General features: G+C 58.2%; 1 protein-coding gene across 3 annotated transcripts; it reads right to left on the reverse strand.

Moving 5' to 3' along the window:
* Positions 1 to 8149: 8149 nt before the first annotated feature.
* On the reverse strand, positions 8150 to 23569 carry ARHGAP33 (Rho GTPase activating protein 33). Of its 3 annotated transcripts, none has more exons than XM_067720092.1 (21): positions 21903 to 23569; positions 19578 to 19675; positions 19414 to 19498; positions 18980 to 19060; positions 18733 to 18870; positions 18209 to 18301; positions 17135 to 17257; positions 16970 to 17047; positions 16818 to 16884; positions 16675 to 16734; positions 16432 to 16584; positions 16246 to 16348; positions 14674 to 14818; positions 14514 to 14596; positions 14322 to 14429; positions 12782 to 12927; positions 11993 to 12146; positions 11764 to 11909; positions 11609 to 11683; positions 9893 to 10558; positions 8150 to 9799 (listed from the first exon to the last, which is right to left on the reverse strand). In XM_067720092.1, the coding sequence occupies exons 1-21, from the start codon at positions 21906 to 21908 to the stop codon at positions 8541 to 8543; spliced, it is 3867 nt and encodes a 1288-aa protein (XP_067576193.1). In that variant the 5' UTR covers positions 21909 to 23569; the 3' UTR covers positions 8150 to 8540. The 3 variants fall into 3 exon arrangements, with proteins under 3 accessions (XP_067576193.1, XP_067576195.1, XP_067576194.1); XM_067720094.1 differs by lacking the exon at positions 21903 to 23569 and having other exon boundaries at positions 8150 to 9323; positions 9408 to 9799; positions 19578 to 21713; XM_067720093.1 differs by lacking the exons at positions 16675 to 16734; positions 21903 to 23569 and having other exon boundaries at positions 19578 to 21714.
* Between the last annotated feature and the right edge of the window lie 831 nt (positions 23570 to 24400).

Consider the following 24400-nt stretch of genomic DNA (forward strand, 5'->3'; position numbering starts at 1 on the left):
TGTCCCAAGGGCACTGGGGAGCAAGGAGGCTTTGAAGCAGGGGAGGGACAGAGTCAGGTTGGGCTTTAGTGAGAGTCCCTGGGCTGCAGCACGGCGAGTGGACCTCGAGCTTTCCGTCTGAGAGCCCAGGGGAAGCTGGGGTAGGGAATCCTGGCAGGTGGGTAGAGCAGGGCAGGGTGTGGGGAAGGGAGGAGGGGGCTGGTGGAAAGAGCAATCAGGAGGCTGAGCGGAAGGGCCGTGGAGCTGATAGGCTGGATTTGAGGGAGACATTCAGGGCCAGGCCCGGGGCTCTGGCTTAAAGAGGGGACAGTGGGTCCAACTCTGAGATGGGGATCTGGGAGGAGATGCAGTTTGGGGGAGATACTGAGGCCAGCGTGGGACCCAGTGGGTGTGAGGGCCCCAGGGGACGTCCAGAGAGAGGCAGAGTATCAGGACATTGTGGGGCAAAGAAGAGAGGCTGGGGCTGAGATGGAGGAAACCGCCCATGGGTGTGGGTGAAAAGCATGGAAAGACAGCCAAGGGCAGGGATCATAAAGGGCCCGCCAGCCCAAACAAGAAGGCGGTAACATTAGGGGGCAGTCAGTAGCTCTGGGGTGGCCATTGCTGTCCCTCCTACCGGGGCACCTCAGGGCCGCAGGGGCAGCTCTCAGGGGAGGGAGGCTACTGCGCAAGCGCACAGGTGGCCAGAGACAGCTGGTGCGCACGAGCCTAGGATTCCGGCTCAGATCGCCATAGTGCACGGGGTCACGTGGCAGCCACATGGGGATCGCTCTCGGAGCCCAACGGTAGGTACAAAGCTGCAGCGACTGGGCCCTCAGCTGTCCACCAGGCCCCTTCCCCAGCCCACAGACCCCCGCCCTCAGACCTCCCCCTCCCTCACACTCCTCCCGTCCTTCCCACCCCTCCTGCGCCCTCAGACCCACCCCTTTATCAGACCCTGTCTTCATTACGCGCTCCCTTCCCTCAGCGCACGGATGCAGTCCTCAGACCCCTTCCTTCCCTCCGTCCCTTCTCATAATCCATAGACCCCATCCTAGCACACAGACGCTTCCCTAAACCTCAGCCCATGCCCCCCAACCCTCAGACCCTCTCCCAGGTGACAGACCCCAGCCACTACCCTCAGACCCCTCCTCAAGCCTGCAGACCCTGCCCTCAGACTGTCCTCCTCCCTTGGACGCCTCCCTCTCACAGCCCGTAGACCCCAGCCCCTCTCAGGTCCTAACCCACAGACTCCTCTTCCTCCAGCCCCTAGGTAGTCTTCAGACCCTCTTCCCAAGCCCCCAGACTCCTTTCCCTGGCCCCAATCCTATCCCCGTAGCCCTTACACCCTCTCTCCCAGACGGAGTGCCCAGCCCTCAGATTTCCATAGATCCTCTTCACTCCCAGACTCCCTTGGACCCCTGACCTGTTCCGTAGCTGTCCCAGAGCCCACCCCTCTTCTCATTCTAATGCCTCTCTCCAAAGCAGACCCCTCCTGAATTGCCTTTTTTTCTCAGTCTGCCCCCCTGGACTCCCAGCCAGCTCTGTCTTTATTGCCTCCCAGAGGTCTAGTCCTTCACTTCCTCATGCCCTCATGAGACCCGCTAGCTGATCCCTGGCCAGGAGCTGAGTCCAGAGCCCACAGATGCCCTCACTGCGTTCTCGCTTCCCCGTGGAGCTGCGCTCTGTCCGGGATCCAGGAGGCTAGGTGGGCCGTCTGCATCGCCTGGCTATGGCCAGGGGCCCAGGCTGGGGCCTCACCTGGCTCCTGCTGGAACTGCCTCAGGGGGACAAGATCAAGGGGCAGAATGGAGGGTGCAACTTCAGTTGGCCAGTCAACAATTGTGTAGCAGGCACCTATCGTGTGCCAAGGCTCTGTTGTCTGAGATGGGGATTTATGGGTAAACGTGACCTCCTGGGTCATTGTGAATGAAATCTAATATGAGAATTTAAGAGAGTGGTGAGAATGACGTAGAAAGGAGAGGTAAAGGGGATGGCCTTTTGGATAGGGTGATACTTGGGTCCCACACTACGAGTCAGTCATGCAGACAGCTGGGGGAAGAGCACTTCAGAAAGATGGAATAGCCAGTGAAAAGGCCCTGAAGTCAAAACACACTGGGTATGCGTAAGTAGCAGCAAGGAGCAAGGGGACTCAGGGAGAGAACTGAAGCTGAGGGGGCAGCAGGTACAGACAGGAAAGGGCCTTAAGAGGGGTGTGAATTTTGTTGGATTTTGTTCTGTGTGTGATTGGAAGCCATCGGAGTTGCAGGCAGGAAATTAACACTATCAAATTTAGTTTCTGTTTTTCATTGATTTTTGTAAGTTGATTGTGTATCCAGCCACTTTCTGAACTTGCTTAATAGTTGTAATTGTGTGTTGATTCTTTTCCTTTTTTGTTATCTGCAGACGGTGACAGTTTGGTCTCAGCTATTTCATCTTTAAACTCCAATCTCTTTTTCCTGTCATAAGGTACTGGCCAGAACCCCCAAACCTTGCTGTCAATGGACATCTCTTTCCTTGTTCTTCATATTAAAGAGAAGAGCCTATGTTTCTGCACTAGGTACCATGCTTGCTGTTTGGGTTTTGGTTTGTAATTTTTATCAAGTAAGGAAGTTCCCATCTATTCTTAGTTTTCTGCGGTGGGTTTTTTTTCTCCCTAATCATAAGTAGATATTGAATTTTATCAAGTGCTTTTTTCTACTGATGCAGTTATACGTGATTTTTGTCTTTTAGTTCATGAATGTGTTTTGTTACATTGATAGATTTTCTTTTGTTGAATCATCCTTGCTTTCTGGGAATAAATCGATTGGGTTACCCTTTTTACTTTATTTAGGGGCTTTGCGTATATGATCATAAGCTGAATTGATATATAGCTTCATTTCTGATTCTGGAAACTCTCATCTGGTTTTGAAGCTAAGGTCGTACTAGCCTCATAAAAATGAGCCTTGCCCTCTTTTTCTGTTTTGGAACAACTTGTATAAGGTTATACGTGAAATGAAGTGATTATCGTAATGATTATATTGTGAAATGATTTGTGTTTTAAGATGATCCCTCTGCAGGGCAAAACAAATGCAGAAAACCAGTTAGGATGCCATTGCAAAAGATGGTAGGCTACTGAGTAAAATAGGGTGCAGTAAATGTGATATTCAGAGGTTCCTGAAGGACCACATTTGGAGGGATTTTGCGGCAGAGACCAAGCTAGGTTGGACCAAGTACATGATTAATTAACTGTGTCTGCCAGTTACATAGGAATGCAAGGACAGAGACACCATGGGTATACGGGATAGAGTCTGGAGGAAGAGGCACTCAGGGATGATGGATGCAGAGAAACAGGGCTTGGGACATGATGGGTGTGGAGATGAAGGGTTGGGAGGGGGGCTCTGAGCAGGATGGCGGTGAGTAGGGGATTGGCAAGGGCATGGAGGCTGAATCCAGAGGAGGTTACTACCTGGATTCAGCTCTTAAATGCAGTGTTCAAAAATAAACTTGAGAGATTTCCTGATAAAATCCAGAGAGTTTGCTTTTCTTGAATTTGGTGCTGACCACATGGGACCCGTATTCATATAGTGAAGTAGAGCTGGGTGGAGCCTGCCTGCCCTAGACAGTGCACGAGGCTCCTATAAGCCCAAGTGCCCATGAAGTCCACTTCCTCCTGGCCCCTGGGTACCTTGGTGTGATTTTGACACCTCTGGAATGGGGATGGATATTGGCATAGCAGGTAGATGTCACCTTGTTCCAGTTCTGTGGACTTAATGGTGAGGACTGTGTTGAGATGGATTCTGAGGCAGAGTCCCCAGCAGCTGGAAGGTGGGCGTTCCAGGACACAGAGACGGAACCTGGAGTCAAGGATCACCCAGTCTAGGAGGGACTGTGGGGGCAGGGAACTGGGAGAGGACCTCTGCCCCCGGAGTAAAGGGCAGGGGTAATCCTCAACCTTGCTGCCCCTCCGTTGTCCAGGTAGATGGTGAGAACTCTGCTGGGCAGACGGCGCTCTTCCTCGTGGCGCTGCTGGGCCACAGCTCTGCCGTGCAGCTCCTGCTGGCCTTTGGTGCCAGCCCCAACCAGTGAGTGGACAGGTGGCGATGCCCCGCACTCCCAGCGCCCTGAGTCTGAGTCCCAGGGAGCCTGAGAGCCAGGGCTGTCTTCCCCAGAGGACTCTCTCCCTCAGACCCCCTTCCATCCCCTGATGACCCTCCCATCCCCAGTGACCAGCCCCCACCTTGTTCTCTCAGTTCGCCCCTTCTTATCCTCCAGTGACTATTCCCATTCTCCCACTGCCTCCCATGCTCACCGCTATCCTCTCACCCTCTCAGACTCCACTGTGTTCCCAAGTGAGCCCCCCATCTTGATAGCCACCTCCCATGATCGTAGTGACACCTTTATTCCTCAGTCCTCCCACCCTGCCACCTCCTGTCCCTGTTCCGTCCCTTTCCTAATCCATTACTGTTCTCATCATTCTGCTGCAGCCGCTGCCTGGACGGCAGCACACCTGTGCATGCGGGCACCTTCTCGGGCCGCAGCCTGGTGATGCTGCACGTGCTGCAGGCGGGGGGGTGACCTGTGTCTGCATGACCAGCAGGGTCGCACCCCTCGGGAGTGGGCAGAGGAAGGCGGTGCCAAGCAGAGCTGGGAGGTGAGCCGTGGCCGGGGTGGGGTGAGGGCGTCAGGGCGGGCGCCCCACCCTGCCTCACCTCACGGGCCACCCCCTGTCCGGGTGCTGGAGCCGTTACAGCTCTGCTGTGCCCACACATCAGCACTGGTGCATGGCAGTGAGTTGGCACCCACTGCACCCCTGGGCCAGTTGCAGGCCAGCTCTGGACAGAGCCTGTGTGGTGATGTGCGGCTGATGCAGGCCGACAGGTAACAGCCCACATCCCGAAGCCTGCCCACCCACCGCTCCCAGCTACCCTGGACTTACTCTCAGACGGCCCTTTACCCCAGGGCACGGAGGCCGGAGCAGGTCAGGAGAACCCCCCAAATCCCAGCCGTAGGGTTCGGCCAGGTAAGCGGGAGATGTTGGAGGGAGTGGGGACCACTCCGTCCTCCTCCTGCCTCATGGTCCCGCTCCCCACCCCCAGCGGAGCAGCTTGTGGCCACTGGGGCTGGTAACAGGTGGACCCCGAGGAGCGGCTGCCAGCCCGGGGCGAGCCCGACGGCACCTATGAGAGCAGCTCCCACACCCTCATGGCCAAGTGAGAGAGAGAGACCCCTCCCACACGCCTGCCTGGCTGTGCAGCAGAGCTCGGGGAAGAGTCCAGCTCTCCTCTCCCCTTACAGGGAAAGCCCCCTTGTCTCAGACCCACACTCTCTCCCCCTCCCCGTTTCTCCAGCCTCCTGTGGAGGGGCCACCCCGTGACCATGACCGTGACCATGACCGTGTGGCAGCTGAAGGCACCTGGAGCCCAGCCTGACGTGCTGTTGCCTGACCTTCAGCACTGCAGGTGCGTCACCCCAGCCTTCCCGCCAGGCCAGCCCAGTCCTGCAGAGCAGTCTCCTGCCTGCCCTCCCGACTCAAGTGTTTCGGAAACAGAAGCGCAGGGAGTGTGGCAGTGGCCGCGGTTACAGTCTTCACCTCTGGGCCAGCGCTTGGCATGAAGCCCTCCTACTGGTGTGACCCCTCCCCACGGGCAAGTGGGTACCCAGTTCTGTGCACTGTCTTGTAGGCCTCTGAGAGGAGGCGGGCGTAGGGAGGGATACCACAGACAGGGTGCTGGTTCTACCACTGCCAGGCTGTGTGACCCGGGGTCTCGGTTTCCCCTCCGTCTGGTGGCTGAGGCAGATCGTCAGCCCCTGGTGCGTAGTGATCTGTGCCCGAGGGCAGCCCCCTGCCCCGTGTGGGTTGGGGCCTCCTCACGAGTGGCCTGCTCTCTGCCTGCCCAGAGCCCTGCACCACCCCAGCCTGTTGCTGCTGACGGCACTGAGCCCCTCGGCCGACCCGTCGGGGCTGTGCCTTCTCTTCAAACCCGTGTGGCTGGGACCAAGAGAGGGGGCCCCTGCCCTGTGCCGGCCTGCTGCCTGGCCACCTGCCGCTGCAGGTGCTGGAGGCCCTGCTGTTCCTGCAGGCCCGCTGGCGTGCTCCTGGAGGCCTCAGCTCCCATGCTGTGCAGCTGATGCGGCCAGGCCTGGCCAAGGTGGGCAGCCTGGAGCACGGGCACCCGCTGCACCAACTCTGGCTGCGGCCTAGGTGAGCGCCTGCCTCACTTGCCTGCTCCTGCGTCCCTGTCCGGCGGCCACTGGCTCACCAGGTTCCTTGGCCTCCACAGGCCACAGCAGGGCTACCCGTGGGGAGGCCCAGGCCCAGGCCCAGGGCTGCCCCCACCTCCCGAACTGTACCCGTGGTTGCCACTTGAGCTCATCTGCGGTAACACGCCTGCCGCCACCTCAGACCTCTACAGCTTCTGCATCCTGGCCCAGGAGGTCTTCACTGGTCAGCGAGTGACCCCGCTCCCTGCCCCAGTGAGGCCCCCACCCGTTTGGGTCCCCCAATCATGCTTCCTCAGAAGAGAGCTTCCCTGGGCTGGAAGAGAAGGGCCTGAACTGGAGGCCGGTGAAGGCTGAACTGGAGGCCGGTGAGAGCCCAGCTCTGGACCCCCTGGTGCCAGCCCCCTACCAGGCCCTGGTTCGGGCTGGGCTGGGTCTAGGGCCTGCTGACCACTGGGGCAGCCTGCAGAGTACACAATACCTGCTGAGGAAGGCCATGGCTCAGGTATAGGGCAGGTCGGCCAGGGTGGGTGGTAGCCCTGGAACCTCAGGCAGGGCCCGTGTCCCACACCCAGCCTCCTCTCCACAGGACTCAGCCTCTGAGGTGAGCTCCCCAATGGATTGGACCACACTGTGCCCTTCACCCCAGGGGTCTCCACCAGGTTAGAGGGCAAGGAGGGGATGGTAGCAGGTGCTAAGCACAGGTCAGCTGTGACCCCACCCCATTCCAACCAACTGGTCTGTTCCCCCAGAGCCAAGACTGCACTCAGGCCTGTGCCCCCTGTGATGTCCCCAGGCCCCTCCTCATCCCAGGTAGGAGCCAGGACAGGCATGTGGAGGACCAAGGGAGCTGTGGGGCACCTGGGCAACCATGCCAGCTCTCTGCCGTCGCTCTCTGCAGGTCATGGGCCACAGCAAAGTCCAGAGGGGTGCAGCCTGGGACTCGGGCAGCAGCTTGACTCTAGGCAGCAGCTCGAGTCCCAGCCCTAGCCTCTGCCCAGGGCACAGCCCCACAGCCAGTGTCAGCCTGGACCGCTGCCTGGAGCCCAGATCAACAGTATGGATACCCTGAGCCCTGTGCCACCAACCACTTGCTCACCTGTGACCCCTCCCTCCAGTTGTCACCAACCCCAATTTCCCTGGCTGCCTCTCCTCTGACCAGGGACCCGCTGGGACCCCCAACTGTCCACTCGATGACCTGTGACCCCCAACCAACCCTGCTTCCCCCAGGGCCCTGCCCTGTACTCCAGCCTTCAGGACTCAGCCTCCCTGCTGGGGACTCAGAGCTCTGAGGAGCAGTTTGAGAGGAAGTTCTCAGCCAAGATCCAAGCCCTGCAGGGGCCGTGGTGGCACACACACAGGGCTGCCCTGCTGACCCCCAGCCCTGTGAGCCCACCCCCTGCCTACTGACCCACAGGGAGGCTTCCCACACCCTGGAGACTGCTGGCAGGGAAGGCCACGAGGGCAGGTGAAGCAGAGGACCCTGAGCCCAGCCCCTGCCCCACCCCACCCTCCCAGGGCCATCCTGAGCTCCGTGGCCACCGGGTGGCAGCTCTAGTCTTTTACTCCTGCAGGCGCCCAGCCCTGAGCTGATCAGAGGAAGTCTCTTCTCCAGCCTGCAGAAGTGAGAAATGGGGCACTGGTGGGAGGCCACAGGCCCCTTCCTCATCCCTGAGATAACCCTCACCTGCCCGCCACCAACCCCGCCCCCCACCCCCAGGATGGATCTGCTGGAGATCATAGCAGAGCTACAAGGTGGATGCCAACTTGAAGACAGGCCCAGGCTCAATCCCACTCCTGACACAAACTGTTAGGGCACCCATGGCCCCTTCTCTGCAGATATTGCCCCTCAGAGTCTCCCAGGAGTGACTCGCCACTTAGCACCTGCTGAAATGATAAAATGAGAAAGCAACCCATCTGTTACTGCCTCTTTATTCACTGAGCCTGGTCCCAGCATGACACTAGCAGCCACATTTTCACCATTTTTATTCATTAATTTTGTCAGATGGTTTAGTGGGGTATGGGGGGGGAAATGGCAGGAGCTGTCCCCCCACCCCCTGTGCACAGGACAGGACATGCTGGGAACTCCTGGAGAGAAAGGGAGGACAGGGAGTCAGCCTAACCCTCTCAGATTTGTGCAAGAGCCCCCAGGATGGAGGGTGGTGGGGTGATGGGCATGCCCTTCAGCCCAGGGTAGGTAAGCTATGATAACAGGTTAGGGACCCACATCAGAGGCAAGTTACAAAGTTAGAAACCTGGGGTAGGGGTCAGGAGCTCAAGAAAATACAAAACAAGGGATTAGGTTGGACCAAGATCAGTGAGGGAGAAGAGAAAGGAGGAAGGTCTCTCCCAGCTCTGGCTCAACAGTAGCTTCGGGTCTGGCCCTCAGAGTGGAAGGACCAGCTGGGAGTGGGGTAGGGGGGTGGGGGACCAGCCCCCTCCCTTCCTTGCCCCCCATTCCTGTACAAGGACCCTCGGTGGTGCTCGCCCCCCCTTCCATAGGCTGGTGGGGCTGCCCTGTAGGGGAGCGGGTCTGGAGGGCCCCAGGGCCCAGGCACCCTGTGAGGGGTGTGGTGGCCCCAGGGGGCCCGCTGTTTCTGGGGGAGGCGGGGGGCTGGGGGACCAGGATCAGAGCGGCTTCTGGGGTGGGCCGGAGGGGAGGAGGAGCTGGAAGAGGCGGGTGAGGGACCCCTGGGCCCTAGGGCTAGGTTGACATAGAGGGGCTCAGGTCGGGTGGGGCGCCGGGCAGGGTGCTGGGGGGCTGAGTAGCCAAGGTGGTCGTGGGGAAAGCAGGAGGGGGGTGGTGGGTAACTGAGCAGGAAGTCTGGGGACCTATGGAGCGGTGGTGATTGGCCAAGCATGCCATACGAGGCATTGAGCCTATCTGGGGGCATGGAACGCAAGGGACTCCAGGACCGGGTGGGACCAGAGTAAGGGGACCCCTCGCCTGCCTCGATCTCATAGTACAGGTTCTCTCCTCTGTCCAGTGGTGCAGGGGGACCCAGGGGGCTCCTCCAGACTGGGGCTGGGGAGCTGGGCTGGAAGGATGGGGAGCCAAGGGGGTACAAGCCTGGCCTGGGGACCCCGAGGAAGGATGGTAGGCACTCCCGGGGGGCTGAGGAGAAGAAGCCAGGGGTAGGAACCTGTGGGGGGACAGAACACAGGAAGTGGGCTGCCATCTCTGGCACATCCCTGTACCTCCCACCTGTCCTGAGCTGGGCACTGACCTGGGAAGGGCCCCTGGGTCCCCTCCTTGAGGTCCCCGTGGGCCGCTGGCTCCTCACCAGGCTCCCATCGCTTTGTTGTCTTGGTAGGGAGGGTGGGGGTCCCGGAGCCCAGGCACCTGGGTGGGCTAGGGAGCGGGGGGGTGGCCCACTCCCTGAGGTCCCTGGGGGCTCACTGCCCACCTCCAGGGACAGCGAGCCGTGGAAAGGGGAGTGGGGAGCAGACGGGGTGCTGCCCTGCTCCTGCTGACTCTGTCTCTGAGCCACCTGCTGAGCCCGCTCAGCCAGGGCCAGGGCCATGAGGCGTGCTGGGTTTTTGGGAGGCGGGGGCGGGGCCCCCCCAGGACGAAGGAGGGACAGGGGTGGGGGCAGCAGCGGTGAATCCATACCAGCACCTAGGAGAGAAGTGGGAAGAGGAGTCGGCAGGGTCTTGGGCGCAGCCTCAGGGCTGTGAGGGTGCGGGATCAGGGGGGCTGGACAGTACTCACCATGCTGGCCTTGGGCTCCCCGGGGACCAGGCAGTGCCAGCTTGCTGCAGATCTCCTGTTGGCAGGTGTCGCTCAGCTGGGCCTCAGCTCCACGCAGCAGCAGGGGGATGAGATGGGGGCGCAGGCCTGGGCTGGGGCTGAGGGCTGGCGCTGGGGTGGCCGAGGCAGGTGTTCCTCCAGCCCCCAGCAGCTCCAGGACAGCGGGTGGCACCGATACAGCCAGGGGCTCTGAGATGTCCAGGGCAATGGGTGAGGCAGGGCCGGTGGGTCCACGGGGCGAGAGGGCCTGGGGGGTCACCCTGGGTGGAAAGGCAGAGGCGGGGGCCGGGGGTGCCGGGCTGGCGGGAGGTGCAGGGTCCCCTGGGGTGGGGCTGCTGCATCGAAAGGTAAGGGGATCAAAGTCAAGCCCCCGGAGCCCCTCCAGGCAGCGGGGTGGGCTGAAGTCCAGCTCGTCCCCATCATCTAGCCAGGCTGAGGCTCGGTGTGAGGGGGAACCGGAGAGCGCCCCCAGCCCAGCTGCGGAGGACTCGGAGGTCTCGGAGGACTCGGAGGTCTCGGAGGACTCGGAGGATGATAGGCTCTCGCAGGAGCCAGCAGGTGCTGGGCCCACAGGAAAAGCATCACTGCTGGAGTGGGGTCGCCGTAGCCTGTGCAGCCTCTGGAGGCCTGGAAGGGCAGTATGGGGGGTGCAGTTAGGGGTCAGGGGTCAGAACTTTACATACCCATATACATCAGTGAGAACAGGACACACCACCCAGTAAGTTGGGGAAATAACATGAAGAGGCACGTCCCTGGACAGGGTCACAATGGCTGGGAATCCAGGGAGAGCTCTTCAGACTCATGGGTGATAAAGGAAATAAATGGCAAGTCCATGAAGAGAATCCTTCCAGACCCAAAGGCAAGAATGAAGTCTGACGACCCCACTGGCTGTGAGCATGAGACCAGCAAGATCTCATACACAGTGGCTGGGAGTACAGCGTGGGGCGACCACGTCTGGGAAATACTTGGGCCTTGTCTTGTACAGTTGGATGTGAGCATACCGTACAGTATGCACCTCCACTCCTGGGCGAGCTCATCAGAGCCCCCAGATCCATCAGGAGGAGGATGGACAAGCAACTCCCAAGGAGACACCCACACATGGAACACTAGAGAGTGACGGAGAGGAAGGAGGCTGAGCTCTACTCAGCAGCGCGGACGGCAGCCTATAATGTAGTGGTGAGTGAATCCACATATAGCGCGATACCGCTTTTAATGGTACCCTTTAATTAAAGTTTCAAAACAACTAGAACTTCCCAGTATGTTATTGACGCCTGCACCTGTATGTGATAAAACTGTAAATGCAAAGGGATGAAGACTATCAAATTTAGAGGATGCCTGTGGTGGGGAGGCAGCAGGTGGGAGGGGGAAGAGTTCGCAGGTAACATAGTGGCGCTCTTTTAGTTCTGGCCAGTGGGTTCATGGGTGTTCATTATACTATTTAATTTTTTTTTCAAAAGGGATGAATAAAAGACTTTGAAAGGACGCTGCATGGACCAGTGATCATAGTGCATCAGGAAACAAGGGTGAAGCTTTATCCAACTTATTGTACCTATGGTCCAGATTAAAAACGAAAAAAACCCAAGACCCCCAAATCTGAAAACACCACTTGGAGGCCAGCTCAGGGCCCCAGTCCCTCCCAGCTCCACCTGGGCATAGGCAGCGCTGCCCTGTGCTCACCAGCCCCGCTGGCCTGCGATGACAGAGACTCCTCACTCTTGGTAGATCTCAGCGTGACAGTGTCAGGTCGGCTACCTGCAGGGAGAGGAAGAAGGGTCACGGGGGGCACTACACAGTGCCTCTCTGACCACCACACCAGCTGCCCGGCCTCTGACCTGAAGGTGGCGGTCGGGCACGGGTGCCCCCTAGCCAGGGAAGAGGCTTCTTTCGGGGGATGCTGGGGCCCCGGCCCAGGGCAAAGAAGGTCTTCCAGCTGCTACCCCCAGGCTTCCGCTGTTTCTCGCCTCTCTCCCCCTTCCTCCTGGAGTTTGGGTGAGACACAGGAGGCAGGCTGAGAGCTGGGGCCCCCCGGCGAGCCCCTCCCCTTCCAGGCCTCCCACTCACCTTTCCACAGGTGAAGCTGGGGCCTTGGAAGTTGTGGGCTCGGTGGGCGTCCCCAGCCGGCCCTGGGTGCGAGCCTGGGCTTCCTCCAGCGTCAGCAGGCGAGTGGAGGGGCCGCTGCCCGCAAGGGACTTGGGCCTGGGGAGGAGGCAGCGGCCTGGGAAGTCGGGAAAGGGGGCAGCCGTCAGCTCTGGGACCATTCAAGGCCACAGGCAAAGCCAAGCGCTACAGCCCAAGCCCCGGCCCAGCAGCGTGCCCACCCGGGCTGGCAAGGCAGGGGGCCAGGGCGGATCAGGCGGGAACGGGTGGGCAGCAGGCAGGTGAGGAGGAGGCGTGAGGCAGAACGAGCTGATGAGGAGGCAGCTCCCAGCAGCCAGCGAGGACAGCGGCTCTGGCTTCAGTTACCTCGAGCCAGAGGGCCCTCCGACGTGCTGAATCCTGACTGGGCTGGGGTCCGGGGCAGGGCGGGGAGTCTGGGTGGGGCTGGGGCGGGGTCAAGTCTGGGGACCTCCCACCTCCTCCCAGGTGGACCCAAGGCCCCGAGCGCCCCCAGGAGCTACAAGGGGTGAAGGAAGAACGATGTCCGGGCCAAGAAGTGGGGATCCTGAGCGTAGGAGCTGAAATGAGAAGGGGGGGGAGGGGAGGGAGAGGCCGGGGCGGGGTCCTCAAGGAGCCAGAAGGGAGGTCCAGCTTCAGTGGGATAGGGATGGGGCTGGGAGCCCACCTGCCCTCCCGCTGCAGCCCGGACAATGAGGGGGCAGTAGTCAGGACATCGGGGGTGGATGGGCATACCTGCAGGGTCAAGGCCAGCAGAGGTGAAAGTGTCACTGAACAGGACGTCCACGTGGGTGAGCAGGAATTCCACCACCACCGACTGCACCCGCACCTCCCGGAAGGCTGCTGCCCCCCCCAGCCCCACTGACTCCAGCTCCATGGACCTGGATGGGAGGACGGGGAGGGTGGCCCGGTGCCTCGAGCCCCAGCTGGTGGGTTCTGGCCAGGCGAGGTAGGGAGCCTTGGAAGCAATGCCTATCATTCAATGTCTCTGACCCCATCAAACTAAAACTGCATTCTCAACCCTTCCCCAAACCTGCTCCCTCCCTGCCTATCCCATTTCAGTCAGTGTACTTCTTCTAGTGGTTCAGGCCAAACACCCTAGAATTGTCCTTGGCCCGTCTTTCCCTCACACCCACATCCAGTCTCGGCAGACCCTGTTGGCTCCACCCACAAAGTCTATCCAGAATCTAAACTCTGCTCCTCCACTACCCCCACCCTGGCCCAGCCTCCACGCTCTCCCTCCTGGACCATCACACAACCTCCTCCCTGGTCTCCCTGCTCCCATCCCGCCCCTACAGTCTGCTCCCCACACACAGCCAGAGGGAGCCTGTGAACCCCTGAGTCAGATCAGGGCCCTCCTGGCTCAGAGCCCTCTTCTGGCTGCATTTCACTCCTGGTAAAAGCCAAAGTCCTCACTATGACCCACAACCCATAAGTCCCTCCCCTACCTGGTCCATCACCTCTCTGACCTTACCATCTCCTCCCCCTCAACCCCTCCCTCACTCACTCAGCTCCAGTCACACTGGCCCCTCTGCTGCTCCTCCAAAACACTAGGCCCTGACCCAGCCCCAGGACCTTTGCACTTGCTATTCCCTCTGCCTAGTTTGCTCTTCCTCAGATATCCACATGGGTCCTTTCCTCACCTTCTGCAGGTATCAACTCAAATGTTACCTTCTCAATGGAGTCTTCCCCACCCACTTCATTTAAAATTGTAAACCTCTATATTCCAGGTCTGTCTTTATTTTTTCTCCTGTAGTTCTTATACCTACCATGTACCATCTGTTTTATTTATTTACTTATTTGTTTCCCAAGAAGAACTGAACTCCTCCAGAACAGAGAACTTGCCTGTCTTGGTCACCATCAAATCCTCTGGGGCTTACTCTGCTGCTGGCCATGGAAGACTTTTTCCTGAAGCCTTCACTGCCAGTCTAAACATTTCAAATGCCATGGCCCTGCAGATCTCCCTTCCCCACTTTGTAATCTTTCTCCTTGCCACTCATCACCATCAGACAGCGCTCTGTGTTTTTCTTGTAATGGTTCACTGTCATCTCCCGCATGAGAATGTGAGCCCAGAGCACAGGTTCCTGCTCACTACTGTGTCCCCGGTGCTGAGAACAGGGGCTGGCATACTGGCATCCAACACTTAAGAAATATGTGAAATGAACAAGAGAGCAAAAGCTGGGTGGGTTCCTGGGGTGGGGTAGGGGGAGGGGGAGACTCAAGGCCCAGCCTGTGGGAGGGAGCTGGGGGGCAGGCTGGTGAGCTGCCAGCTTACCGTAGCAGGTTGGGTGCCCAAACAATGGCCAGGTTGCGGGCATGCATGCTGGTGTTGGCACTGTGTCTCGCCATGCGGGCCAAGTGCCTCAGCAGGTACTCCAGGGTCCTGGGGGTGGAAGCGGAGGGGGACGCCTGAGCCTCAACTCCCTTGGGAGCCCACCACAGCCCTTCCCTGCCCCTCCTGGTTTACCTGTAGTGCGGCGGGGGCAGCTGCTGGATGACGTCGTGGACCCGCACCAGGCGTTCCTCCTCCCCAGGCACTGACATGGCTTCCTGAGATTGTGTGAGCATGAATGAGGGGGGCCGCACGCCTCCCAGCACCCTCCAACCTTGCCAGCGCCCTCACTCACGCTGAACTTCCCGTAGAGCTGGTATGTGAGCAAGGGGTTCGGCAGCTCTCGGAAGTAGAGCTTGCAGAGGGAGGACACGCTGTGGATGTCCTGCAGGAAGGCGGGGCCAGACAGTTCAGGGATCCTCTCACTGTCAAACTCATGCCTGAGGCCACCAGGTCAAGGAGGAGGAAGATTCCGGTCAGAGCTAGCCCACCTGGCCGTGTCCTTCCCCCACCCCCTAAAGTGTCCACAGGTGGATGCAATCCTCTTCCTGTGCTGGGCTCTTCAGAGGCTCTCAGAACCTTACTGAGCCCCCCCTTCCCCCCAACAACCGTATGTGCCAAAGACAAGGGCACCCCACTTACAGAGGAGGACACTGAGGCTCAGGTGGGAGATGCCCTGCTTGTAGCTACCCAAGGCTATCTGCCTCCACAGTGTGACCGGGCTCTGTCCACAAAGTTGTGCCATTTTCCTGGCTCCAAGAGGTCACACTGGAAAATGCAGCTGAAATCCCAGCGGCCCCTGCTCACAACCTGGCGGTGTCCCACCCTCTCAGGTAAAAGCTCTATGCACGTGACCTCGGCCTCATCTCTCACTGCCCCAGGCTCCACGCTCTTGCTTCACGGCCTCCTGTCAGCTTGGAAGCCCATGCCTCACTGCTTCCCACCTCTTCGACTGTTGTTATGCATGCTGCCTCTCCTGGGCTCAGAACCCATCCTGTGGCTCCCCTCTTACTCCCAGTAAAAGCCCAAATCCTAACAGTCATCAAAAAGGCCCCCCGTGGGGCTTCCCTGGTGGCGCAGTGGTTGAAAGTCCGCCTGCCGATGCAGGGGACCCGGGTTCGTGCCCCGGTCCGGGAAGATCCCACATGCCGCAGAGCGGCTGGGTCCGTGAGCCATGGCCGCTGAGCCTGCGCGTCCGGAGCCTGTGCTCCACAACGGGAGAGGCCACAGCAGTGAGAGGCCCACGTATCGCCAAAAAAAAAAAAAAAGGCCCTGCATGCTCTGCCCCTAATCATTTCGCAGACATCATCTCCTGCTGCTTTCCCCTCACGCTGGCTGTTCCCTCCAACGTGGATAAGCACATGGCTCGCTCCCTCACCTCCTCCACAGCGAGCTCTCCCCCAGGAGGCCTTCTCTGCCCACCCTACTGAAAACCGCAATACCCCCCCCCCCCCGTTTTCTTATTATGATCTTGCTTACCCCTGTCTTTTTTCCTCCATACCACTTGTCACCTATTGTAAACTCTCTCATTTCCTTGTTTGGCTCCCCCTCTAGCACGTGCCCTGTGAGGGCAGGATTTTCTGGTTGTCTCATTCACCACTGCGTCCCCAGTGCCTAGTGCTTGGCATGTGGCAGGTGCTCAGTGAAGGCCGACCCCTCTGCTTTGAGTGCTTGTTCTGCTCTCACCTTTCAGACCTCAGCTGGGGTGTCACTTCCTCAAGGAAGCCTTCCCTGCCCCCACGCCGATCCAACCCTGCCCTGTGCCCTCCCAATAACTCTGTGTCCCCAGCACATGGCACAGGGCCTGGAATAGAGATGATGCTCAATAAATGTTTGCAGAGGGAAGGGCTTGGTGGAGGGTCCTCACCGTAGCCTCTGGATGTTGGATGACACACCCGAGAGCCGATAGATTCCATCTACCACCCCATGGGCCTCGATAAACTCAGAGCAGCAGCGAAGCACCTGGGGCACTGGGAGAAACAGCGGGGTCAGGGCTGGGCAGGTTGCAGCCTGGGTGGGAGGATTGGGCAGGGCAGGTGGGCCCGGGCCTCACCATCCTGGCCTGAGTTGCTGAGGTGCTCTCCAAGGTCACAGCCGAAGACCCTCTGCCGCAAGATGCCCCGCTGCCGCAGCCGCTGCCGGGAAGGGCGGGAGTGCATGAAGGTGCGGAGGAGGCCGGCCAGCTTCCCACGCGGCCGGGGCACAGCTGTGGGTGTAAAGGCGGGTCAAACAGGGTCAGTGCAGCCCCTGGTCTGATGGGGTGGGAGGCAGGGGCCTCGCCCCTCGTTTGCATTACCTGAGGTCAGAGAGGAGATACCCTGGGGAGCTGGGATACCACCCGGGGGACCGTCGGCATCTGTGGGGCGAACAAGGGGTGGAAAGGATGGATGGCAGACAAAGGATGCAGGAGGGCCTCCCCACTTTGCCCAGGACACTCACCCCCCTTTAGTCCTGGACCCGGCCGCTCTGTGAACAGCTCCACACACTCGCTGGGGAAGAATCCGACCTGAGGAGGGTTTGGGGTCAGTGACTGGGCCATCTGAGCTGGCGCAGTGCCCCGACCCCACCTGTCCACCCCAAGCCAGGCTCACCTGGAAGCCCCGCTTGCCCCGCCACCAGCTCCGATCCTCCGTGGGCGGCATGTCGATCACTGAGACAATGTCTCCCACCTGGGAGTGGGCAGGTGTGAGGAGGGAGGGTCAGAAGGCACAGGGGAAGTGGGGACCCAGCTGGAGTCTGCTCCTCCACAGCCTCACCTCAAAGGACAGCTCGTCTGGTGCCTGGGCTGTGTACCGCTTCACCACATGGGCAGCGGCCACCGCAGGGATATTGAGTGAGGCCTCCTCACTGAGGAGCAGTCGCCGGCCGTGGTTGTCCAGCTGAGATGGAAGAGAATGTGGCAGGGAGAGGCCAGAGGAAGGCGATAATAAAGACAGAGAAGGTTCCTCCATGCCCAATGGAGGCCACCACCTGTCTCCCACCCAAGAGCCCCTGTCACTCAGAGCTATTGGTCAAACACCTACATTCTTGCCCCTCCCAAAACAAAGTCCTTTCCATGTCCCAGGACTCCCCTGCCCGAAGTCTTTCTGATACGCCCCTGCATCCTCGTCCTCCATAGCAGACACTGCACATCTGCTATCTAAAAACCTGCTGCTTAGGGCTTCCCTGGTGGCACAGTGGTTAAGAGTCCGCCTGCCAATGCAGGGCACATGGGTTTGAGCCCTGGTCCGGGAATATTCCACATGCCACGGAGCAACCAGGCCCGTGCACTACAGCTAGTGAGCCTGCACTCTAGAGCCCGCGAGCCACAACTACTGAGCCCGTGAGCCACACTACTGAAGCCCGTGTGCGACAACTACTGAAGCCCGCACTCCTAGAGCCCGCCCGTGGTCCGCAACAAGAGAAGCCACCGCAATGAGAAGCCCGTGCATCGCAACGAAGAATAGCCCCCGCTCCCTGCAACTAGAGAAAGCCCACGTGCAGCAATGAAGATCCAACGCAGCCAAAAATAAAATTAATTAATTAAAAAAAAACCCAACCCTGCTGCTTTAAGCCACTCTTAGCCCGGCATTCTGTGAGCTACAGCAAACCTATTTCTAACCAATATACCTTGAAATTCTCACATCCCTACAGCTCAACACCTGTGTGCGCATGTGCGCACACACGTTTTTCCCTCATAGGCAAGCGCCCACACAGACACTGAAATACCAGCGTCTCCTCCACTCCTACTTGTTTCTTTCCTGTGCCCACACACACCCTCCCAGGCTGGTTCTTGCTCCCCAGACATCCCTCACTCACTCCCAGCTCCAAGCCCTCCTGCCCGGGCCCACCTCCATCCAGGTGAGCACGGGCCCACAGTTGAGGTTACTGTCCACCAGCCCTGACAGGGTCTCCAGGTACTGCAGCAGCAGCGGCACCAGCATCTGGGGGCAGGTGGTCAGAGTGGGCTATGTGAGAAGACCCTGCCCAAGACAGCCCACTGCCCTCCTATACTGCCCTAGCTCGCCTCTGGCAGAGCCGAAATTCAACTTGTACGCATGGGTGCTGCTCCGTTCGCTCTTAAGTACTGAAATGCTGTCATATCAATTGGTTAAATAGACTATGCCGAGTCCCCGTGTGCCCCCATTGGTGTGGCCATTCTGACCCTTCCATGAAACCCCCGGGAACTCCCTATGATCCTACAACTAAAGGGAGTCTCCAGAACCCTGCTGCAGCTCTAAGGCCTCTGACTGGCTGGGACTCGGGCCATACCAGTGCTTAAATATTTCTCTATTCCCCTGCCTTGATGGTTTCACACATCTCTGATGAGGACACACCTTGGCTGAGGTAGGGGCTGGGACAACAAGTAGTCTACCTGGGCAGCCCTGGCACCCTCTGGGGGCGGGGGAAGCTCTGGGAGGCAGGAAAACCTCCGGTCAAATATGCACCGGTGGAGGTGGGCGTCCAGGGAACGGAAGTCATCATAACTGCGGAGAACTGGCCAGGAACGGCCCTGTGGGAGTGGGAAGGACAGGAGGGAGCAATGGTTCCATTACCCTGAGCTGAGGACTGGGGCAACCAGTCCGCCAGGCTCGATGAGAGGTAGGGGTGGGTGGCCTCACCTGACAGGTCACCTGCACCCCAAACACCAGTTCATTCTCTCCAGAGAAGCTGGGACCTTCACGCTCTGGAGACAGCAGGAGCTGTAGAGGGAAACAAAGGTCCAGGTGAGGGTCTCACTTTTTTCCAGCCCTGACCTCTCCAGATCGGCATTATCTAAGGATGGGTCTGTGTCCCCCTCCTGAGCCTCCCCAAAAGCAGGGCCTCGTGATGTCTTAGTCAGAGTACAGGGTCCTGGCACAAAGCATACACCTAACAAAAAGTTGTTGCTGAATGAATAAAGGAACAAATGAATGAATGAACAACTCTCCCCTTCTGCCCTGCAGCTCCTGCCACTGAGCAGCCAGTCCCAAGGGTAGGTTTCAGCGGTAAGGTGGCTGATACTGCTTCAGGGCTGGGTGGGACCTTGCCTACCCACCTGGTGCTGCCCCCATACCTGAATGTGGCCGAAGTCAACGTTCTCGTAGTGGAAATGGGCACAGTCAGCCAGCCGGGGAAAGGGACCTCGAGGAGCCGAGAGCCTGGGGGACAGGTGACAGGTCACTAGTGGCTCCTGCACTTGGTTCCCCTCCTAAGTTGAGCCTCTCCCTCACCTCTCACCTCTTCCCAGGCTTGCCCTTCACACTGGGCCCCCCAGCAGGGGGCAGGGGCTGCACTGAGCCTTCCCCTGGGCCATCCAGGCTGTCAGTGCTGCGAGCCTGTAGAGCAGAAAGAAGAATCAGAGGCCCCCAGAGATGGGAGCAGAGAGACAACGGGAGCATTGTTATCTGTCAGCCCGGGCCTGCGGGCCCGAATTGCTCCATACACTGCCCTGAGCAGGGAGAAGAGGGGTAGGTCAGGGGGAGGTAAAGGCTGGGCTGAGGGTAGGTCTGCTTCTTCGTGTGTGGTCTGGGGTGGGGGGCCGGCAGAGCAGGGCCCACGGGTGAATTAGGGAAAGAGCATGTTGGTACCATCTCTCCCCATTTAAAACCCTCCTGTAGCCCCAGCAGAGTACAGTCATCTCCCGTATGTGCCTCTCCACGCCTTTCATAGACATCTGGACAGTCACTGCTCCCATCTTATCAGTCTTCCTGCTTCCACCTCTCCCTCCCTGCCAGCTTCTTCACAGCAAGAGCCTGTATAACTTTCACAAAACACAAATCTGCCTCTGTCTCTCCACAGCTCATGAATCTTCAATGGCTCCCTGTTGTCTTTAAGATAAAGTCTAGGGCTTCCCTGGTGGCGCAGTGGTTGAGAGTCCGCCTGCCGATGCAGGGGACGTGGGTTTGTGCCCCGGTCCGGGAAGATCCCACATGCAGCGGAGTGGCTGGGCCCATGAGCCATGGCCGCTGAGCCTGAGCGTCCGGAGCCTGTGCTCCGCATCGGGAGAGGCCTCAACAGCGAGAGGCCCGCGTACCGCAAAAAAAAAAAAAAAAAAAAGATAAAGTCTAAATATTCTGGTCTGTTTACCTCTCCAGCCTCATCTCTTCCCACTGCCTCTGCTCTCAGAGCTCTCAAACTTCTAAGAGTCCAACAAAAGTACCATCTTCTCATTTCCTTCTAGGGCTTTGCAAAGGCTGGTCCTGCTGCATGGAACACTCTTCCCCATCCTTTCCGTCTTTTCACTTATCCCTCAGGTCTCAGCTCTCATGTTCCCACCTCTCGGAAGTTCTCCCTGACCCTTCAGGCTGTGTCAGGCTCCTCTTCTGGACTCCTGCATCCCCTGAGCCACCCCCATCCCAGGCTTGATGTTGCCTGAGCTTCCCTCATTACAGCCTTGAGCACTCTGAGGTGTCCCTGTCTGGTGACAGTCCAATGGAGGAGTCCATCTCCCCCACTGGACTGGGACTGAGTCCCTAGTCCCCCAGCATTGCCCAGCACAGAGCTGGGCACAGAACTGATACTCCTCACAGGTTGGGTTGTGCCTGATTCCTCTCTGGGTCCCAACGCCCAGTGCCAGCTCAGTCACACAGCAGGGGCTGCGTAAACTCTGATGAATAAATTAACCATCTGCCAGATGAGGATTCCTCAGGCTGGGCTCTAGCCTCTCCCTCCTTCGTATCTCTACAACGCCGACTTCATCCTTTGGGTCTCACCCTTGGGTGGGTCCCTCTCCAGCCCATGAAGCTCCCCAAGGCAGGAGGGGATCTGACTTTCTCTGTGCCTGGAGCAAAGGGGCTACACAGAGGTCTCAGTGAATGTTAAGTGAGCGAATGAGGGAATGAATGGATGAATGAGCAGGAGCAGCAGGGTGGGAGAGGGAGATGGTGGGGGAGGGTGGATGAGGACAAGAAGATGGAGAGGACCCAAGGATCACATCGGGGTACAATGCAGGCTTGGGATTAGGGTGGAGTAGGGAGGAGGGTAGCAGATGGAGAGGCTGAAGTAAAGGTTCAGGCTGATGGGGGATAAGGAAGCGTTGGTTGAGAGGGACTGGGAAGGGGTGAGAAAGACGAGAAGGAGAAGAAAAGGGTCAGGCTGAGGATGGAGCCGGGTGGGGGTGGGGCTCAAGAATGAGAAACCGGCTGATGGTAGGAGGAGGAGGGGTCTAGGCCAGGGAGGGGTGGAGGCTGGGATGAGGACGCTGAGGATGGCTCTGGGATAGGGGCTGTTGAAGGACCCAGAGAGCCTCAGCAGGCCCCTGCGGGGGCCACTTGGAGGATGCGGGGTCCTTCCCTGGACCAGCCCTTTTTCCTCCCAAGTCTGGGTCTTCGGCCACTGTCACCCCCATCCAGGGCGTGGAAGGGGGATGCGCGCTGAGGGGGCGGGGCTCGGGTAAGAGCTCGGGCCCAAGACCAGGCCGGGGTACGAGAGGGACCGCGGTGAGGGGTGAGGGGCGGCGCAGGCCGCGGGCTCGGGCGGGGCCGGGGGCGGGGCGCGCGGGGCGTGGCCCCGCGCGGACAGACTGACTTCGCCGACAGATTGACGGCCGCGTGGGCGCCTCACCACCATGGTCGCGTAGCCTCCTCAGGCGCCGGCCGCGCTGGACCCCTCGCTCGTCGTCTTCGTCGCCGATGCCGCCGCCATGGCGACACAAAGGGGAGGGCGCGAGCTGCGCGCGGGCGGCTGCAGGCCCCGCCCCTAACGGCCGCCCGTGGCTCCAGCACTAGCCTCACAGGGGCGGGGGCAATGGGGGACGCGGCGCAGCGTCTCATTGGCTCCACCCTTGGCTTTAGGACGACGCCCCGCCCACATGGCGGATTTTCATTGGCTTGGGTCTCATTTCTGGCTCGGTCTCTCCGGTCCCGCCCCGCGAAGTTTGACAGCGCCACGCCTATGCCTGCTTTTCATTGGCCGTCATTCCCCTCCTGAGACACACCCTCAGGTTCTTTATGCTTTGCTTCTAACATTTCTAACACTAAGCTGTGGACCCTTCCCTTAGTCCACTGTCAGTGACCGCTCCTCTGCCACTTTCAATTGGCTTCTCCCATGGCCTCAAGCTTTTCTCCATCCCCTAAGCAGCTCTTCAAAGTCTCGATTCTCTGACCCCACTTTGTCAGTCCTTGACCCCTCCCCTGCCCACAGAATACTAACAACATTGGCCTCTGGATGTTTTTCACTGGCTCAGATGCCCTGCCTGGGACATAACCCTAGGCAATCTGCGACTTAGCCTCCCGCTACTCACAGGACATTTTCCTTGCCTCCTCTTCTACTGCTTCTTACAGGTTGGCCTCCAGCCTTGACTCCTTTTTCCTAGGAATAAATTTAGCCTGCATGCCTGAACATGACCACGCCTCCCATAAAGCCAGTCCCAATTGTTCCCGCTGTTGACTGAGGCTCAGAAAACACTCTGTAGGGACTTCCCTGGTGGCTCAGTGGTTAAAGATCCGCCTACCAATGCAGGGGATACGGGTTCGAGCCCTGGTACGGGAAGATCCCACATGCCGCGGAGCAACTAAGCCCGTGTGCCACAACTACTGAGCTTGCGCTCTAGAGCCCGCAAGCCACAACTACTAAGCCTGCGTGCCACAACTACTGAAGCCTGCACACCTAGAGCCTGTGCTCTACAACAAGAGAAGCCACTGCAATGAGAAGCCTGCGCACCGCAACCAGGAGTAACCCCCGCTTGCCACAACTAGAGAAAGCCTGTGCGCAGCAACAAAGACCCAACACAGCCAAAAATAAATAATAAATTATAAATAAATACAGCTCTCTGATCCCTGGACCAGGTATGTACATTTTAAAAAAAGAAAGAAAGAAAAAGAAAACACTCTGTAACAACGCCCTTTCCAAGAGAATTTGCCATTGTTCATGGCCTCAACAAGGCCCTCGAAGGTACATCCTTGATCCACCCATTCATTCATTCAAAAACTCTGATCGCTTAATTTGTGGATATATCAGTAACCAAAACAGGGGAAAATATAACCTGCCCACATGGAGCTCAAAAGCTAGTGGGAAAAGACAGTTTACAAAATAAGAATTTTAAAATATAGAATATTAGAAAGCGATAAGTTCTATGGATAAAATTTAAGCCAATATTGGGGAAAGGGAGTGCTTGACTGGGGGGTAAATTTACAGCTACTTATTTCAGTTTATTGAACTTGCTGACCTCACTTCCATAACAGGGATTTCCCACATGAATTTCCCTCTGCCCAGAGTATTCTCTGCGCGCCACCCCCACCCCCACCCCCGCCATTAAAACACGACTGCAAATTCTTTCACACTCCTCTCATGAAAAGGTAGAGTCTATCTCCATCTGGGCAGGATTGTGACAACTTCAACCAACAGAGAATAGGAATGAATAGAAATTGACACTATGTGATTTCCAAGGCTATGTAGTAAAACGCAAAGGCATTCTTCGTCCACTGGCATGACTAGCTCTGGAGCCTTGAGGCATCATGTGAGAAGTGCAACTCTGCTGAGGTAGTCGTGCTCTGAGGAAGCATAAACCACATGGAGAGACCCTGTATAGACACTACAGTCCGTAGTTCCAGCTTAAAGTCATCTGAGCCCTGATGTCAGACTTGGGAGTGAAGAAGCTCCAGAGATTCCGCCCCCAGCTGTCAAGCCACCTTTGTCTTCCCAGCTGAACCCCTAGACATCATGGAGAAGAGACAAACTGTCCCCAACTGTGCCCCGTCCAAATTTCCGACTCACAGAATCCATGAGCATAATAAAATGATTGTTTTATGCCACTAAGTTTTGGGGTGGCTTGTAACCCAAAATAGCAATTAGGATGGCCCTTTGTTAGTTATTAATTCCTACCTGTCTCAGCTCAAATATAACTTCCTCAGGAAAATTTCTAGGTCCCACTCACCCCCCAAGATCAGATTCTGCTACTATAAACATCTTTTTTTCTCCTTATATCTAAGCAGCTATTTCCTTCTTTTGATTTTATTTAAATGTATGGTTTGTTCAAAAAGACTGAAAACAAGTATTTACCATGTCTGTGACATACAGAGCTACTTTTTACAGAAATCTATCCTATCTTCTCTTTTTTTGTA

Source organism: Pseudorca crassidens, chromosome 20 (genome assembly GCF_039906515.1).
Source record: "Pseudorca crassidens isolate mPseCra1 chromosome 20, mPseCra1.hap1, whole genome shotgun sequence".
Classification (NCBI taxonomy): Eukaryota; Metazoa; Chordata; class Mammalia; order Artiodactyla; family Delphinidae; genus Pseudorca; species Pseudorca crassidens.